Source organism: Sitodiplosis mosellana, unplaced genomic scaffold, assembly GCF_009176505.1.
Source record: "Sitodiplosis mosellana isolate CC-2019 unplaced genomic scaffold, AAFC_SMos_1.0 Smas_scaffold_11, whole genome shotgun sequence".
NCBI classification, from domain to species: Eukaryota; Metazoa; Arthropoda; class Insecta; order Diptera; family Cecidomyiidae; genus Sitodiplosis; species Sitodiplosis mosellana.
In genome coordinates, this window is record NW_022595253.1 from 3,193,751 (window position 1) to 3,209,596 (window position 15,846).

The window sequence follows — 15,846 nt, forward strand, 5'->3', positions numbered from 1 at the left end:
CACAGTGACATCTATATCCAATAGCGGTATGATTGATATGACAGTTCGATATAACCTTCATAGTATTTGTTTGTGCGAGCGAGAAAAAAAGTTACACTTTTTGTTTAGACACTGTTTTTGGAGGGAAAAAATGGACAACAAAATGGGTAAGTGGTGAATGTATCGCCAAAAATCAGTACTTGACGGTTACTTCGATGTCAATTTCACGGATTGCTATTGAAAAGTGGTGTTTTCAAACATTTTTCTTTAAGATTCGATGGAAGCCACAGACTTTAGCTGCGGAACATATGATTTTAGCTGCGACACTCATGGCGAAACAACTGGAAACAGCACAATGATGAAAGACGAAAAAAAGAAGCAGCCATGTGAGCTATGTGGGAAACTGTTCATACGTAGGAAATCACACAAATGCTACGAAAACGAGATACACGAATGTCCTCATCTCAACTGTGGAAAACGATTTGCAAAAAAAGTCCACTTGAAAAAACATCTCCAGTCCAAAAATGTGCATAGGTAAGTGACATTTGTTATCTAGCAGATTATTTACGGTGATTACATTTGCATTTGCTATCTATTGTTACAGACAGAAGGTTCAGATTAATCAGTCGAACGTGTTGGATGTGTCAAGGCAGCAGAATAGTACCACATGTAAGATTTGTAAAAAATCCCTTTCAAGCGTGTATAATTTGAGGGATCATATCGCGAGAATGCACCAAATCAAAACGTTCAGATGTCATTTGTGCAATAGGACGTTCGGTACTGAGACAGCTCTGAAGCAACACATTCGACAATGTCACAACCAAGAGGTTTTGAAATGTGTGGTATGCAACAAGGGCTATTCCAACCAGAACGGACTAAACGAACACATGGTAAAACATGATCCAAGTAAAGCAACATGTAAGTGCGATGAATGCGAAGAACCGTTCCTGACGGAAGCTGCACGCTATCGGCACAAACAACGAAGGCATAAAGATTGGGAATGTAAAGTGTGCTCAAAAAAGCTGAAATCGAAACGAAATTTACAAGATCACATGGCGGCAATACATCAGGAGCGAAAAGATTTTTGTTGTAATATTTGCGAAGCAAAAAGGTCCACCAAAGAAGGGCTGAAGGCACATAAGAAGAGAAGACACTCAGATCTACTGACAACACCAATCAACTCGATGGTTGATACAGTCCAACCCATGACGCAAATTTCTATGTCTGCATCTCGCAAGCATAATGAATCAGAACAATTGATGGACTCTGGATACAATTCACTGAGCCATTAAAATAATTTACATTTATTTCGATTATTTATTTGCAGCAATCTTGCGCTTCATTTATGACGAACAATTTTATTAAAATCAATGTTGTGAACATGAAAAGTTGGTGTGTTTTTATTTCTTAACTAAGGCGAAAATTGTGGTGCATCTTGATCTTGATATACTTCGTTGATTTTCAGGTTGGGATACAGTTTTGCAATTTTCCCAGACGGTGTCGACAGGCGCCCCGCCAAGTCTAGCCGTTTTTTGCTCAATGCTTTGTCAGCGGCCACTTGAATTTCGTACAAAGATCTGCAAAAAAAGAGGACATTAGATTAAATAATCGACCATTTTTTTATGCGGGAACAGTAACAACAGTCTATTAAATCTACTGAACTATTTCGTATCATAGAACAGATCATGAATTTCACAGAAACACTCCTCTCTTCTCAACTCACCGATTTCCTGCTGATGACAACAGATGTTGTGTCTTCTTTTTAGTCAATGTGTGGTCACTTGAGCCCGGTGGCGACATCGGTGAATTGGTTATTTGTGTAGTGAGATGTTTCGAGTCCTTGTTTACATCCGTAACATGTTCATTCTTAATGAATGTCAAAAGTTTCTTATGGTTCGGTGACTGTGGTCCGATTTGTAGCAAATGAATCAATTCAGCCCACAGCAATTTGTATTGGTCATCTTTCTTGGGGCCTTTTAGTCTGAAAACATATTTATGGAATATTCATTCATTTGAATTTCTCTTTTCAAAACCTCTCGATTGAATTTGACAATGAGTTGCCTGTTACATACCTGTTCTGCCCAACCGGCAGTGTAAGTGGTTCATGTCGAGCTTCGAATGCAATCAGATTGTATATTATCTGCTGACACTTGAGCACTTCCTCTTCAGTTATTTCCTCTTTTCCAATCAATGTGAGCATTGGCTCCAAAAACTAAAATCGAGTGAAAATTTGTGAAAAGAAAACATCTTCATTCAGTAAATCTTGAACAATTTGTTTGGTGCAATGAATTTTGCACGATTCGATTTGAATCGTGCATGATTATACTTGAATTAGATGTGATTTTACCTGTCGCACATTGTAAACAATGGTCGAGCCAGCTGTCAGTGGGAAATATTTGGTGCTCTTGCAAAATTTTGCCCTGAGTCGTACTAGGTTTCGATCTGGTAATCGATCCGAAAACTGTTTCAACGGAATCAGTTTGTAATTATGAATTATTGCTGCATAGTCATTGATTCGATAGTCGGTCACTTTTCCACTATTGCTATCTAGAACTGATGGCAAATCCTCTAGGCAACTGCGTGATGTATGTAGTGTATGCATAAAAATCTCTCCGCCGTGCGCTGATAACATGTGGCTGGTTATTTTGCCGCCCGTTTCTCTGGAAGTGAATAAAAAATTCCATCAAATTTACCGAAAAACATATCCAATTCGATACTGATCGCATCATAACCCTTACCTTGGCATTTCGAGCAACACAGATCTGCCATTTAGAAGGAAATTGATCAGACACGAGCTTGGTCGCGATGTAACATCAACTGGTGTAATTCGATACTGAGCCAAGCACGGTTGAAGCTCGGCAGCGCCGACACCTCTCGGCGTACACCATTTCAATGTGACCGTTTCATATTCGGCATTATCTTTGATACTCGTCGGTAGCTCTTGTTCATTCCCACAAATAATCGAATGTGATTTCCGTGAATGGAAAATTTCCACATCATAATTTGCACTGGAGCTCGCATTTTGTTCTTCTTTCATCGGAATGCCCGTGACCGTTGTGCTTGCCAAATCATAATGCGGCAGAATCAAATGAGTCAATTTGTTACCAAAATCACGCGCCTTCACCGAATGCACCTCTGCTTTGACTGTTCCATTCAAGTCGCGTAACGGTCGATTCGTGACCATCGAATCCAATCCGGTCGGGTGCAAGTTTATCACGACCAAGTGACATTGGTCGATTTTTAGAAAGTCAGATGCACCTTGTGCCGGCAACATATTCTGTTGTGCCAACACTGTGTAGAAAATTTCCTCCAAACTTTTCATACTCGAATCGTCTCGGGCTGAAGTGATGCATATCACTCGGGCTCGATTGACAATTTTCGCACCCGTTTTCAGCTTCTCTTTCTGTTGCTCAGTTGGTTCGGCCAGTGCTTCGACGGCCGCTCGCAGACCATGGATCACTGTGAATTCAGCTGAATGTGGCAACGGTGGCGGCACACCAACCATTGCCATCGCATTCATTACATGCGTCAAATTCTGTGTCGTTGGCGACCATGTGTTAACAATATGCGCATTCGCATCGCTTACAATGAATCGGATCTGAAAAAATGACATGGAATAGTTTATAGCACAGTGTTTTTCGTTCATTTTTTTTTTGGTATTAGGTTCTGGTTTTATGGAGCTTGTCTCAATTTTCTTTGAATCGTGATTCCTCGTAATGAAAAACACGATCAGTTTTCTCTTGGAAAGCGACCAGCTGAACGATATAGATTCATTTTGCTTAGCATTGGCTTTGATGAATCCAAAACTTACATATTTTCCCGACGGAAATAAGTCCCAAACAATGCGACAGTATTCTGCTGCTGTTTCGACGGATGTTGTCCATAGACTCTGCAGAATTAAATTAGTTGATTATCGTCTGTAATTACTAGTTGAGCACGAGATTTAAATGGAATAAAATACCTTTGATACTGGAACAATCGATTCAATTCCTTTGCTATTCACAAACTCCAATTGAAATGTGTTATCACCAGAAATACCTGTCAAATACATCACAAATATCCGTCACTATTCGTTGCTTCTCAATTGTATATTTATTGAAATAGATTGCCTGTCCTTACCAAAATATTGCGTGTGATCTAGTACGAATACCGTTTTGTGATTGTAATCCTCCATTTTTGCTTCGGAACCATCAAATTATTCGCAAATAAACACAGAAAATCATAACATATCGCCTAGATTGGATTGAGGTTTGTTTGTATGTACATATAGTGCATATGTCACCGGCATCAAATCATCGCTCGAAATGTCAAAAATGTGTAGATGGCGCTACTTACCAATTTGTACAAAACGTTCAATTTTCTACACAAACAATGAATCAACGAGACTTCAAACCATAAACAAAACATTCTACCGAATAAATTTGGTGGATTTTATTCAAAAATTAAAGTTTTATTTAAAACATTTTCCTTAAACAAAATAAATGTATTGTTTACTAAATCAAAAACTTAATCTTCATTGTCGGATTTCATTTCAATATCCAAATTTGCATGTGGTTGCATGCATTTTAATGTAAATTCCAGTGCTTTGATGGCTGTTAAATGCTCTGTCATTCGTTTAAAATGTCTTTCTGTGTATGGCAATGCATCTTCGACTAACTTGATTCGACTGGCTGGTTTGAATTTTCCGCTCAGCACATCCTTCAGCAAAAGATTCAATACCAATTGGGCGGTGCGTGTGTTTCGACTGTTTGTATTCCATGACAGTGTATGATTCAAAAGTTTTTCTTTTTCGGTTTCGTTCAATTTTGCGATGGTTTCATCCAGACCGTCTTCTTGCAATTTAATTACTTCTGTTATGATGTTGAGAGACAATTTCGGTTTCGACAGCCGAAGTGCATATTTCAATGCTTTGAGATGTTTCTTTTCCCGTAGCAAATTGGCGAGCTCTTGTTCCTCAAGGGCAAATTCTTGTTGTTCCTTTTGTTTGGCCAATTTTTGATCTTCGGTTACATCTTTCCACTTGACTAACAACGAATCAGCACCACCGCTTACGAAATTCGATTCATCAGTCGCTACGGCCATTGTCCAAATTCTACCGTCGTGTTTCTCAAGCGTTGTCACACATTCCGAACTCTTGATACTCCACAATTTAATCAAACCGTCTGATCCAGCGGACAAAATTTGCATTCCTTGACACAAAAATTCAGCTCTCATCACCGAACTGTCATGCCCTTCGAAGGACTTCAAACATGACATATCGGCTAGTGACCAAAGTTTAATTGTGCAATCTCCGGAAGTGGTCATTAATACTTGATCAACGGGTGAGAAACGTGCACACCAAATTCCACGTCGATGACCACGCAATACACCCAACAGTGACAAATTGCTGAGGCTCCACAGTTTGGCGGTTTTATCTTGTGACGTTGTCGCAATCATTTTGTCATTCGGTGAAATTGTGATACAATTCACGTCTTCTTTGTGAGCAATTTCCGTGGCTACACAATTCAAATTGATTGTGGCATTTGGATCGAGTTCTTTGGGTAGTTTCCAAACTTTGATGCATGTGTCTTGACTCACCGATGCGAATGTTTGATGTGAAATTTTACCGAATGCAACTGAACCAACGGCTTTTGTGTGTTTGGTACCGATACCGATACAGCGAACCGTAAAATCACTCGGATTAATCTCCCACAAGCGAATCGTATTGTCTTTTCCAGCGGAGAGTAGGAAATTTCTTAGCGAAGCCAACGACAATACAATGTCCGTATGCCCTTTGACTATTTTACAATTCATGTCAAGTGTGTCGTAGATTTTGATATCGGCGCTGTTTGTGGCCACGGCCAAATATCGATCTTTTTTGCCAACAAACACTACATCCAGAATCTCTGCGCTGAATCCAATGAATTGCTTTGTACAGTAGAATGTGCTCGAATTATGTATCATTATGTTGTGATCGGCGCTGACAACGGCAAATTGTGACACCTTTTTATTGTACAGCATTTGTGTGATGGCCAATCCTTCTGTTTCGCTTGCTTTCGACACCAAACTATTCTCTTGTTTATAGACTAAACGTGCTGTGTTCATCTCCCATATCTTAATCGCTCCATCCTCACCGGCTGAAGCGGCGTAGATTTTGTCATCGGCCAATTTGATGGCAGCGGGCAATTTGATATTATTCGGCAGTACGATGGCACTCTCGATGGTTTCGTAAACTGGCACAACGCGAACTTGTTCGTATTTCTGCAAATCCCACAAAATTAACACTTTATCTCGACTTCCCGACACCAAAAACTTGCCATCTGCACTGAATGACAGCGACGTCACTTTTGTCATGTGCCCAATTAATGTGCAAACTGATTCTCGTGTGTCATAATTCCATCCGTTGATTTTATTGTCATTACCAGCAGCGAAAACTGTTCGATTCGTTGGCTGTGGGTTGAATTTCAATACGCTCAAAACACCGACGCATCCTCTCAGACTGCCGATGCAAGTCTTGCGTTGATGATCCCAAATCCGAACCGAAGAATCAGCACCACCGCTGGCAATCAGTGATGAATTCGTACTGAATTCAAGCTGTGGAATCGGTCCATTGTGTGTGGACTTCCACATTTTTACCAACGTTCCATCGTTGGTCTGCCACAATTTAATCAAACTGCTTCGATGGGCGGTGCAAAGTTGCTCATCGTCATCGCTCAAGGCAAATGTGTAAATCGCATCTTCCACAACAGCACCTTCATTGATTTGCTCGCCTATCGATTGAATCACTTTGTTATCGGCAACGGAAATTATGTTGATTTTCTCTTGATCTTGACAGTAGATTTTCTCCGCATCTGATGTCCATTTGACCAAACCACCCGTGTAAATTGCACCATACTCTGATTCCACCTCAAACCTGATAAAAAGCAAAAATTCTCGTTATTTTCATTGAAATATTTAACGAATTTTGATTTTATTCAATAAAACATACGCTTCTTTGAGCTTATGCTTGCTAGCCATGATTATCGCAGCCAATTTTTTTGTCGATTTATTCGTTGAATTGTGAGAATGTTTACCGTACACTGCTCAAACTCAAAAGAACACCACGTGCGAATGTCAAAGCGACGTTTTCGTCTTGCTGAACTCCGGCTTTGACAAGTGACGTTTCGGAATTCAGTTCCATTGTGAATGAGCCGTAAAGTGAATGATAACATTTTCTTCTTTGGTTATAATTCGGCTCCAGAGAAAATCAAAACAAAATGATTCGAATAGCCGGCGCTCAACTTTATAAAATTAATTCCCATCCGAATCACACATTTCATAGTGTTAGGACAGTATGTGTGAATTCATATGTGCAGTTGAACAGATCAAAAGCCGAGGAATTGGCGGAGAAAAAACGAAAAGATAAGGACATGAGATGGACGAAATTATATTACTTTAAAGACATAAAATACCATGCAATCGTTACGAGGCTGAAGATTTATCCGTATCTTTCAACCGTTTTGCTCACTCCAATTACCTATTTAGTTGAGCTAAGCCAACATTTTCCAGATTTTTCAGCCACGCCGTGTTTGATGATTGGTAGATATTTCCCGTAAATTTTCATACTTTTCTCAAAAGGTAATATATCTCATACATTTTTTTTCTTCGTTCAAAGGTCTGACTGGAAGTACCATTCTATCGGCGTACAGCAAAGCTCTCGCAAATACAATTGGAATCGTTTACATTTGTGGACAGAATAAAAATCTTCAGATTACCTATATTGACTTTTGGGGAAAGCAGCAATTTATTCAAACAACAGTAGATGACGTTCCGAAATGGCCTAAAAGCCCAGTTAAATTCGGTTTATATAAGACAGTCCAAGCGATTGATGGCAAAGAGGAAAAATCGTTGAAGCTTCCATGGAAGGGAGTGGACATTTTCGATATTAAACTATTCCGAAGATTGTTTGGAAAGTAATTACTGTACTTTTGGTCGATAAAAGGAACATTTTTTTGGGAAATCAGATTCTGAGTCTCAGAAAAAATGACACAAAAGAAGATAAATGAATAAACAATAAAAAAAAAATGAGAAAATAAATCTTTTACAGAAGCGCTATTTTTTATTCATCTTATTAATTTACAACAAAAAAAGAACTGACAACGATCGAACTAACTGAGCCATCTGTAATGAGCGTATGCTCGATTGGCTTCGCATTCTTTGTGTAAATCCTGTTTCCTTTTGATCACACGACCAGTATTATTGGCCGCATCGATGATTTCCCATGCAATTTTATCTGCAAAACGTACCGGTTGTGCTTTATCATTTCCGGCTTCGACCAACCATTTCATTGACATAAAATACGATCGTTTTTCAGTGATTGGAATTGGAACTTTATAATTGGTGCCGCCTCGTTTAACATTCACCAGTCGCATCAATGGTCGACAATTCTCAATAGCTTGATGTAACAACACTCGTGGATTCAATTCGATTGCTTCACGTTCTTCGTCCGTTTTCGCCAAATTGTACCTTTTGAATGCAATGAAAATACAGTTAAATAAAGCGGAATCGATGTCACATTGAATTTCATACCGTTCCAATTGCGAGCGTTTGATATTTTGGAAACCTTTTTCAAGCACTTCACGCGCCAGTTCCTTTTTGCCACCTTCCATGATATAGTTGATGAACTTGCTTACAACTGGATCTTGAAGTGATGATGACGTGACATTCGTTTTGGCTGCCTTGATTTTCTTATGCGCTAGTTCTTTGAATGTATTCTCCTCTTTTAAACGCTCTTGGTCCTCTTTCTTCACAATCGGTTCAATATAATAAGGTGGGTATACTGACATCCATCTCGCATTCAATGCGTGCGATTTTCTATGGGAAAAACAGAATTGACTTGATAAAATCTCAAAACATTGATTCATTTTTTATTCAAAACCTACACAAAACCAGTTGATACAATCAATTTTCGTAACATATTGCAGGAATTTGTCACGGAAATCTCACAGCTTAGAACAAATTCAGAGGTTAGATTGAAAGTAAGGTCGACTCTTCGCACTGATATGATTGTCAAACTGTTTGTCACACTTATTAACAACCAACTTCATAGTGGTTTTTTTGTATTTGTTAATTTTGAACGTTTTCAAATAGTTTTCAAAAAAAATTTAATTGATAAATTTGTATATCAATGAAAAATTGAAGAAAAAAATGAAATTTCAGAGCAATTCTAACGTTTTCTATTCATTTGTGCAAAAACATAGTTCATCAAAACATCGTTACGTTACGAGACTCTCATACGATATGTTCAGATAGCGTGATATTATTAGCGGTATTTCGTTATGAAGTCCAACACGATAATGAGAATATTAAATCGAGCACTTGCATGCGGTATGCATTTTTGTTATAAAGATATCAATAGTTCTTCCGATTGAAGCCAACGGAATTAATTCTTTCATTAATATGAATTCAGACTTTTTCATAATTATATCGCGAATCAGTGGAGTGGCTTTGTGTACGAATATTTGTTTGTATTAATTCTGTAGGACATTTTCCATTCAATATCGTTGGATAAATACAATAATGAGATTATCATCAAAGCATGGTCATTAAAAGCAACAAATGATTGACATTCAATTTTTCAATAGATTTCCACGAAATAGCTGTGAATAGAAACTACTCCATTCAAAGTTCCACAATGCATTTCCAACTATCTATGTATCAATCGATAAACATTTACTTCATTCAAACACTAAAACAAAAACAAGAATAAATCTTTTTTCTTCCAGTGCAATCCTTTGACAATCCTTTAAGCCGTTGCTTAAAATAGAAACAAATCTATTTAAATTGGTTATCAACGGCATATCGCCACATGCGAGAAGAAAAAATGAACGGCATGCGTGTGATGAGCAATCAAATAGAAAAAGGAAATCTCAACATGTAGACTAAAACTATATTGATAGACGACGACACACAGTTCGTGGAAGTCCCCTCATTCAATCCAGTTTGTTGTTCGCATGCACACAAAGACAATCATGAGCGATGGTGTGAGAGAAACCGATTCGCACGCATCGTATGCCATTGTTGTTGTTCAATAGATTATGTTCCACAGTTGGTTTGCAGTGGTTGCGAACATTTTTCATTATCTATGTGGGTTCAATATCAATTTATAAATGCATTGGAGTACGGTGTTTGGTCTCAGTATGCTGCCAAGTTGCGTAATGTTCGCATATGTTTGTGGTGTCGCTCCTTGAATATTCCTTCAGCACGAAGGTACGTGTTGTGTTAGAAACTATCTTCACAAGTGTGTCGCCGTTCATTGAAAAGTTTTATTAATTAATTAAGCGCCAATTCACTGAGTGAGAATGGATGTGATAAAGAGTTTTGTGGCAATGTTTTTGTCACAAGGTGAATGTAGTCGAAAGTTTCTCACATTCGTCGTTTATATGGCAACATTGGTTAGTTTTAAAATCAAATCGCAAAAAAAAAATCCCAAAAACATATTTGTCTATAACAAAACTAATAATCCACTTTTTTTTGTTAGCTCGACAACATCCTACTAACTGTCATCGGTAAATATGACTGAAGTAACCATTTTCAAAGTGTAATTTAAAAAGTTTCATTCATTCTTTAGTGCCAATCTTACCGGATTACCTGTCGCAAATCGATCGCGAATCGTTCAACAGTCTTCAGGAGAGTTTAAAATACAAAAATTTATACTTACATTATGTGTCGACGATGTTTGGCAAAAATGCCCCGGTAGAAAATGTTACAATGCCAGAGAATTTTCAGTTTGACGTCGTTCGAGATAAACTTTGGAACGACAATAACTTAAATAAAGAAAACGGTGCAGTGGGAATTCTGCTGGCGACTAAAGCCTTGATTCAATTGGTTTCAACTCCAATCGTCAAATCGATGAGCAACTCCTTTGGATATCGCATTCCAACCGTGATTGGAACATTCATTTTATTTTTAGCCTCGTTGAGTATGTATCGTATAGCGTTGTTGAATTTCAATTACATTGAACAAATACTAACGAGTTAATTACAGCATTTGCCATGGGACAAACTTACTTTTTGTTGCTTCTCGCTCGAGCCATGCAAGGATTTGCCTCAGCATGCATTAGTATCTGTGGTATGAGCATTATTGCACAGGTAATTCAATTTGATTCCAATCATTTGAACCATTTTTTTTTTCAACAAAAGGACAGTTTTTTCAGTTGAAAACAGACAAACGAATTGCCTCAGAAAATAGACAGTTTCGTTAATTATTTCGAAAGAAGATAAACAGATGGAATTTCAAAAGTAGTCAAGTTGAACAAAAAGTGAATGATAAATGATTAAAAAGAAAACCACTTTGTGAAATTTGACTCTCAATTCCAAACGTTTCGAGTGAACAGTTTAAGAATATCCAAATTAAATGAAATTTTCTGTCATCAATAGACTTATCCTGAAGAGAAGATGCGATCCCAAATCATTGGAATGATTTTAGGCAGTATGGCTTTGGGTGTCCTGTTGGGCTATCCATTTGGCGGAATTTTATATGCATTCAGTGGGAAATCAGCACCATTTTTTATCATCGCCGCCGCGACTTTTATTATTCTAGGTGAGTTCCGGATTATTTACCCAAGTAACAATTATAATTATTATAGTGAGCCGTCATTTTAAGATCTAATGTGAATACTTGCAGCTCTTCAACTGGCCTACATGGATTTGCACAGTTGCGAAAGTGAATTGACTACAAAGGATGGAAACTACATATACTTATTGGCTGATCCGATAATCGCAAAGATTTTCATAGCGATATTGATTTCAACAATAGCAATGGCTACTCTCGAACCATGTTTGCCAATATGGCTGATGGCAACGTTAAAACCAGAGGTGAACGGCTTAAAGTGAACGTTTGCCAATGTGACTTCTAAGTGAAAATTATACTTTTCTATGACAAAAGAAGCATATAATCGTTATTTATCCAAAGAAAAACCCATGTGTGTATGTAAAAAGACACAACGTATTGAATTTCGTCGAACGCTTCAGAACATTGAAGCAAAAAGTCCAAACAGTAGCAAAAAAGTGAACAGCCTGAGTTCTACACTGAATAACACTAACACCCAATTTTATGCTTTATTATCGCAGAAGTGGCAAATCGGAACGGTGTTCATTCCTGATTCGATTGGATATTTTATTAGCACGAATTTCTTGGCAGTGATCGCACATCAAGCCGGCGGCATGCCAACAGCTATCGTTGCGTTGACCGTTGTTGGTTTCTCCTGTCTAATGGTATTTGACTGTTTGTCTCATTAATTAATGTCAAATTAACGTCAATTTATATTCGATTCATGGGATTAAATTAAATTAATAGATTCCACATGCTAGTTCAATCGCGTCGCTCGTTCTACCACATTTTGCTCTTGGGATGGGTAACACTTTTTCCACTTCTAAAACATTGTATCGACACATAGAAACGATTAACCAAGCTTAAGAAAATAGCTAATAAAAATGGTCGTATTTTCAGGAATAGGAACACTTGATGTGGCATTAGTGCCACTCTTAGCATCGATTGTTGACACCAAGTACATGTATGATGATGAAGTAGCATCGGAGACAAGTTTTGGCTCTTCATACGGCGGAATATATGCGATCCAACAAATCAGGTTAGAATCAAATGATTTATTCCTAATTAAATCGATTTTTTAACTTATTTTCCATCATTTTTCTATTGCCTAGCGTGAGTATGGCGTACTTTTTGGGACCGTTGTTGGGTGGCGAGATTTCACAGTACATTGGTTTCTCGTGGTTGATGTCTGTCATCGGATTAGCCAATATTTGCTATGGAATTTATCTGATGCGAACGGTACTGTTCGCATTTCAGCCCGAGGTTAGGAAAACTTTTATCCTTTAAAAAAAAAATGAAAGTGTATTTTAACCATTACCTCTTCTTTTTCCGCACTCACATACAGGGCTACAACGATAGAGAGTCACCAGAAGTGAACAATAAATTCTTCCTACGTTTATGGCCATCGAGCACAACGCTGTCGAGTAATTCGAGTTACAAGAGGTTTTATGACGCCGTGGATAAGCCTCAGCAACTAGATTCAAAGTAAACGTAACGCGAAAAAAAACGTCACGAAAGAAAGGGGAAAAACCCGAGTGGGATGAGCGAGTGTAGCAACGCCAATAAAATTCTCATTTCATGGTTGATTAAACAGTAATTTATTATCAGTTTGACTGCACTCACATTGAATTCCGCATGCTCTTCCAGCAGGTTTTTTCCCTTTGTGTGTATAGTGAGCTCACTGCTTCTACTTGCGAGTGGAGTGAATTTTTCATATTTCCGTTGAAAAGGGTTATCGATTCACATACGTTTCATTCATAATAGTTTCACACTTCAAACGATGTCTCCTTGAAACCGCGTCCAATTTTTCAACCACAAAAATGTACACTTTTTGTCAGCAAAAATAAGATTAACTTTGATAAATAATCTGAAGCCAGTGTTTAGACATTTGCCATGTTATTTCGTTACATTTCCATTCTAATTTTATCTCTTAATGTATGTTTGAACCAATATTAGATAAATAAAGAAAAAAAAATAAAACAAATGGATCATGAATACGGAAATCTGGTGAATTTTTTTATTCTCAGTTTTTATTTTTTTTTTTCGCTTTTTGCCAATGGGACCATACAGCCAATGTAAATACATTGATGTCAGCGTATGGACTTTCTTCTAAAACTTCACAAATGAAGCATGAGAATAGAGCGTGGCGCCACTATCTTTCCCAAATATATCATTGAAGTCAATGGAATACATAAGAGTTCAAAAGCGCAGCGATAGATCCCGCCTCTATGAATCCCATACGCAACCCACTTTCCAAATGAGTCTAGATTGCTTTTTGCTTTTTGCTTTTTGTTCGTCGCTTTTTCAATGTCGTTGTCACTTTTGTGAACTGAAGCTGTTCAAACTTAATCTTGTCGCATTTAATCATGTGTCTTTTTTTGCTGTCACATCTTCTTTTTTAATTTGAAAGTGCGGATTGTATAAATTATGTGCTAGCAAGGAATGAAGGCGTGATTACCATATTTTCCAGTTTGTCTGAAATTATTTTTGAACGACTGTACGGTTGCTACTGCGTGAAATGCGGCTCGCTCGTCTTCGGCGAAATGTTCAATTGCTCATTCCATAGATATTATAAAACTGGTAATGATTTTATCAAATATTCTGTTTATGACTAATGATTATTATTTACCACAACATAAAGAAAACTAGCAAAAAGAGTAATTAAGATTTTTTATGTAGCAGCTTTATAAAGCAGCTACTCCTGAATCGGCTGCATTAAGAAGATCACTGACATCCAAGTGTTCCAATATTCCTTCGATACAATCAATATTCAATTTGGTGAGTTTCATGATGATATCTATTTGAGAGGGAAAATTGTAATTTATATGAAATCTAAACTCACTTCAATATTCAACCACCAATTTTATGTTGAATTTTCTCCAGGTTTAAACTATATTCAAACTTGTACTGATACTGTTTATGTTTTATCACACATTCACAAACAATGAGCTGTTGAATATTCCTACGTTCCTATTGGTCGTCGCCGACATTTGGTTTCTCATTGTGCTGCAGGTAAGCAAAAATGCCAAAAAGGACACACAAAAAAGAGAAAGTGATTTCTATGTCTTTTGATTTTACTGCTTTTTCATGGATTTGAAACCATTCAAACTGCATAGACGAATAACTTTTGCATCGCCCAAAAGATAATCCCAAGGTCAAAATCTGCATTAGTCAAATATCGGAGAAAATTTTATTTTGTTAATACATGGTGTTCCATGTATAAGTGAGCGACGTTTGATTTTGGAAAATCCGATTCTTGGTTAGGTCACCTCCGTAACTAAAAATTGGTAGTGTTTTACATGCAAAGTACGTCTTCATTAGATTTCAATTCCATCAAAATGTTTTTTAACTGAATACAGTTTATTCAAATCAGATAGGCATAAATATTCTGCAGCTGAAAAGTTTGAACAAAATGTTTTGATACATTTGGACATATTTTCAAAGCATTTTCAGAGAAATATGTGAAAATATTCAAAAAAAATCTCTCGGAAATCCGAAAATGTTCAATATGTGAAACTGTGACATTTTCCATTTAACATTTTTTAACTGTGATCCGAGACAATTGATGCATACGATCAGTAGTTATTATTAACAAAAACTCGATTCATGACTAATAATGGATATTCACCACAGTTTCGTGTTGGACATAATGAGCTACTGTCGAACAATGACCTTTTTTGCGTTCATATTCATAATCTAGATTGCAAAAGGAATAAATTTAATTTTAATTTGATTTTAACTGCCACAAAATAGAAATGTCAAATATGACAATTTTTCTTCATTTTTTAATCCTTAGCTTTGACGAAGTCGACTTTATGGTTTCAACGGAAACTAGTGACAAAAATGAATAAAATATTTTCTACAATTTAATTTTGTCTTCGTGACTCAATCCATAATCCAATGCAGCGAGTGAAGCAATCAGCCAATATAAGTTATTCGAACAATTTGTTCCCACTGAAAAAAAAAAAAACAGGAGAATAAAACTACTTTCTCTCTCAATTGGACTTTTTTTTCCTCTATCCGAAATAGAGCGCGCTAATTCGATTTTTCTGTGTGATACTTTGAATTTAATGGCCGTTTAATTCCATTCTAAAATTATTGTCATTCGGTTTTTATTTCCACTTTGCTTGCGATGTGTGTGCGATCGTTCCTTTTCCCGGCGCGTTGCTTCTTCCGAGCAAAATTTTTCATTACAATTTTTCTTCGTTCGGTTGTTTGTTTTGCTGATGTAAAAGTTGATTAAGCTATAAAAAAAAAGGCCAATAAAAACGGTACGCAAGTGGTGTATACGCGGCGCGC

At 37.3% G+C, this 15,846-nt stretch overlaps 6 protein-coding genes across 8 annotated transcripts; 3 read left to right on the forward strand and 3 right to left on the reverse strand.

Moving 5' to 3' along the window:
- Window positions 1-28: 28 nt before the first annotated feature.
- Window positions 29-1,367, forward strand: LOC129567475 (PR domain zinc finger protein 5-like). The gene is made up of 3 exons (XM_055444391.1): window positions 29-146; window positions 252-513; window positions 584-1,367. The coding sequence occupies exons 1-3, from the start codon at window positions 29-31 to the stop codon at window positions 1,269-1,271; spliced, it is 1,068 nt and encodes a 355-aa protein (XP_055300366.1). The 3' UTR covers window positions 1,272-1,367.
- LOC129567473 (protein asunder) lies at window positions 1,283-4,276 on the reverse strand. The gene is made up of 8 exons (XM_055444387.1): window positions 4,099-4,276; window positions 3,941-4,017; window positions 3,791-3,868; window positions 2,718-3,577; window positions 2,327-2,639; window positions 2,052-2,191; window positions 1,703-1,960; window positions 1,283-1,556 (listed from the first exon to the last, which is right to left on the reverse strand). Exons 1-8 carry the CDS (start codon window positions 4,151-4,153, stop codon window positions 1,391-1,393), a joined length of 1,947 nt encoding a protein of 648 aa, XP_055300362.1. The 5' UTR covers window positions 4,154-4,276; the 3' UTR covers window positions 1,283-1,390.
- A 115-nt stretch (window positions 4,277-4,391) lies between these two features.
- Window positions 4,392-7,111, reverse strand: LOC129567472 (transducin beta-like protein 3). The gene is made up of 2 exons (XM_055444386.1): window positions 6,947-7,111; window positions 4,392-6,871 (listed from the first exon to the last, which is right to left on the reverse strand). Exons 1-2 carry the CDS (start codon window positions 6,973-6,975, stop codon window positions 4,486-4,488), a joined length of 2,415 nt encoding a protein of 804 aa, XP_055300361.1. The 5' UTR covers window positions 6,976-7,111; the 3' UTR covers window positions 4,392-4,485.
- A 35-nt stretch (window positions 7,112-7,146) lies between these two features.
- On the forward strand, window positions 7,147-8,042 carry LOC129567479 (transmembrane protein 186). Its single transcript, XM_055444394.1, has 2 exons — window positions 7,147-7,536; window positions 7,613-8,042. Exons 1-2 carry the CDS (start codon window positions 7,215-7,217, stop codon window positions 7,912-7,914), a joined length of 624 nt encoding a protein of 207 aa, XP_055300369.1. The 5' UTR covers window positions 7,147-7,214; the 3' UTR covers window positions 7,915-8,042.
- LOC129567478 (28S ribosomal protein S7, mitochondrial) lies at window positions 8,035-9,017 on the reverse strand. The gene is made up of 3 exons (XM_055444393.1): window positions 8,880-9,017; window positions 8,527-8,811; window positions 8,035-8,463 (listed from the first exon to the last, which is right to left on the reverse strand). The coding sequence occupies exons 1-3, from the start codon at window positions 8,912-8,914 to the stop codon at window positions 8,106-8,108; spliced, it is 678 nt and encodes a 225-aa protein (XP_055300368.1). The 5' UTR covers window positions 8,915-9,017; the 3' UTR covers window positions 8,035-8,105.
- Window positions 9,018-9,038: 21 nt separating this feature from the next.
- LOC129567474 (synaptic vesicular amine transporter) lies at window positions 9,039-13,545 on the forward strand. Of its 3 annotated transcripts, none has more exons than XM_055444388.1 (12): window positions 9,039-9,324; window positions 9,723-10,391; window positions 10,478-10,505; window positions 10,568-10,918; window positions 10,984-11,087; window positions 11,376-11,538; window positions 11,623-11,813; window positions 12,069-12,212; window positions 12,295-12,352; window positions 12,448-12,586; window positions 12,660-12,810; window positions 12,893-13,545. In XM_055444388.1, exons 2-12 carry the CDS (start codon window positions 10,299-10,301, stop codon window positions 13,034-13,036), a joined length of 1,566 nt encoding a protein of 521 aa, XP_055300363.1. In that variant the 5' UTR covers window positions 9,039-9,324; window positions 9,723-10,298; the 3' UTR covers window positions 13,037-13,545. The 3 variants fall into 3 exon arrangements, with proteins under 3 accessions (XP_055300363.1, XP_055300364.1, XP_055300365.1); XM_055444389.1 differs by having other exon boundaries at window positions 9,069-9,651; XM_055444390.1 differs by having other exon boundaries at window positions 9,069-9,448; window positions 9,582-10,391.
- The last annotated feature ends 2,301 nt before the right edge of the window (window positions 13,546-15,846 follow it).